This window comes from Elephantulus edwardii, unplaced genomic scaffold (assembly GCF_000299155.1).
Source record: "Elephantulus edwardii isolate Elephantulus edwardi_28Jun2011 unplaced genomic scaffold, EleEdw1.0 scaffold00020, whole genome shotgun sequence".
NCBI classification, from domain to species: Eukaryota; Metazoa; Chordata; class Mammalia; order Macroscelidea; family Macroscelididae; genus Elephantulus; species Elephantulus edwardii.
This window is the reverse complement of record NW_006399770.1, coordinates 27,704,820-27,707,540: the sequence shown is the minus strand read 5'-3', so window position 1 is coordinate 27,707,540 and position 2,721 is coordinate 27,704,820. Positions and strand designations below refer to the sequence as shown.

At 34.4% G+C, this 2,721-nt stretch overlaps 1 protein-coding gene across 1 annotated transcript in view; it reads right to left on the bottom strand.

Moving 5' to 3' along the window:
- Positions 1-2,361, bottom strand: part of STXBP3 (syntaxin binding protein 3) — an 87,054-nt gene extending 84,693 nt beyond the window's left edge. The window contains exons 1-3 of the mRNA XM_006882499.1: positions 2,274-2,361; positions 2,022-2,071; positions 381-462 (exon numbers count right to left, since the gene is read on the bottom strand). Of these exons, the coding sequence (XP_006882561.1) occupies positions 381-462; positions 2,022-2,071; positions 2,274-2,361 (220 nt within the window). The remainder of the gene's footprint in view (positions 1-380; positions 463-2,021; positions 2,072-2,273) is intronic.
- Positions 2,362-2,721: the final 360 nt, after the last annotated feature.

The following is a 2,721-nucleotide window of genomic DNA, read 5'->3' as shown; positions in this document are numbered from 1 at the left end:
ATATAATACGTAGGAAAATAACACATGGGGCTGGCCATTGTATAATCCATATAACATACATGTTATTTTTGTAAGAAATGGTAATTATAACACTGAGGCAAACACTTAGCATTTCAATATTCAAAACAAAAACTAAAACATTTAAAGAACTTCATCAAGACAAATTACTTAGTCCTGGTTAGATGCACTTAAATCTAAGTCTTAGATAAGAAAATAAAATTGACTTACAGGAGTTATTCTGAAGATTCACATAGAATAGTGTTAAATCTAGTAGTTATGATTAGAGTCATAAAAAGTGAATTTCCTCAGAAACAATTCTTAATACTTCAAACCTTACTAATCATAATTTATAAAGTTTTCATGAATATCATAATACTTACCAGTTATACCCTCAGCTAAAAGATCTGTCATTTTGCAACATGATGACAAAAGCCTAGTGGTAAAATCATCTAAGAGCATTATCTGAAAACAAATACAGATTACAAAATATGTAAGCCATCTAATTGCCAAGAATCACAAAAGACAGCATTTTATACATTTATCCTACTCATTCATAAGTTTTCTACAAAATAAAATTAAAATAATAGTATGGTCACACACACAAAAAAACAACACACCCCATCTTTGAATTTGCATGACCTAGAGATTTATTTTTCAATATACAAGTATGGAATATTATCTTTTCATTTCATTATCTAAGCCATCAAGTAGAAATATTCCTATTTTTAAAAAATAATTTCAAAGTAATAAATACAATTTATGCTAAACATCAAATTTCCTTAAAATTATAAACTGTCAATTCTAGAATGACAGTAACAGTTTCAGACACTATTTTAACCACTTTATATGGACTAATTCACTAAATATTTACAACTACCCTACATTATTGTTGTTAGATGCCACCAAGCTGACGACAACTCATAGAGAGCCTGTGAACAACAGCTCTGAATCTTGTACTATTCTGCACCATCTTTACAGTCTGTCATGCCCGAACCCACTGTAGTCGTTCCTGATCCATCCATCTTGTGGCAGGTCTTCCTCATTTTCTCTGATCCTTTTTCTCAGCATGATGTCTCTCTTCAAGGATTGGTTCCTAAGAATATGCCAACAATTAAGGGTTTCTGTCATGAAGTGGCACACGTAGGGTAACTCTATTGCTCCACGTGTGGAATGGACATCAAGAATATACCAGAAGATTAAGTTTCACCACCCTTACCTCAAAGGAGTACATAGGTTGAACTTCATTTAAGACAGATGTGTTTGAGCTTTTGGTGTTTCATAGTATATTCAATACTTTTCATCAGGACCACAACTCAAAGGCATCATTTTTTCTTTTGTTGTCATTATTCATTGCCCAACTATCAGATGCATAGGAAGCAAGCGAAAATATTGTAGCCTGGATAATGTGCTCGTTAGTCTTTGAACTGACATCCTTGCTTTGGAAAAGTCCTTGGCAGCAGATTTCCCAAATGCAATGCATCTTTTGATTTCTTGACTGCTGCTACCACAGATGTTGATTGTGGATCCAAGTAAAATCAATTTATTCATAACTTCAATTTTTTTTCTCCATCTATAATGACGTTGCTGATAAGTCTTTTGTCAATCCTGATACCATATTATTCATATAGTTCAGTTTGTTTAATGATTTGCTCCACATACAGACTGAATAGGTACAGAGAAAGAATACAATCCTGACTGACACACCTTTCCAAATTTTAAACTGGGCAATATCCCCATGTTCCATTCAAACAACTGTTTCTTGGTCCAGGTAGGTTTTACAATTAAGTGTTCTGGGATTCCTATTCTTCTCAATGTTAGTCATAATTTGTTCTGATCCACATAGTCAAATGTTTCACTTTAGAGTGAAGGACACAGGCAAGAGAGGACCTTTAACTTGTCCAAGAAGTTATAGCTACAAGGTGGTGAAATCAGAATTTGAATCCAAGCAATGATTCCAGAGTCTGTATTCTGATAGAATTATCATAAATCCTGAATATAAAAGATAAGTATGTAAATCCTACCTTCCATTCACCTTCTTTCTTACAGTCATCAAACACTGCTGCTTTTATCTCTGTAAAAGGAAAAACAAACAAACAAAAATTATGTATGCTTCTAAACAGAAATAGAAAAAACGACTCTAAAGGTCCAAAATGCCTTGGGAAAATTCCAAATGGGAGATGTGCTAAACTATACAAAACCCACATGTATTTGTCACAGATAAAAATCAGTACATCTTTACTGAAATATCTAAGTTATTTGTGTGGTGGTACAACCTTTGAAAATGGCCTTTATATCCTTTGCTTTAGCCCCCTCTTGAGAGCATGATCTTGTAGTTGCCTCTACTACAGACACATGGTTCATGTGGTGATCAGTATCTTCAACATCATCAACACTTCCAAGGCCAACATAAGAAAGAGCGCTAACCAGATTGTAAAGAGACTGTAATGATGCATAGCCTGATGGAACCTTGGAGATAGAGTCAGAGTTAAAGGTTCTGCTTGCTGGATGATTGAGGGAAAAGCTGACATGTGACTTCTATGAGACAGTGCTTGCCAGACAACTGAGGACCATCCATTTGTGTTGCTAGACTGAACTAACCTTCACTTGTTAACTGAGAAGCTGTCTGAACTAATTGAAGAATTATGTCTTGTTAAATTGTTTTAAGACTGCTGGTTTAAGTATGGACTTTCACTGTGTGTTACCTTTGCCTTCCCCAACCCT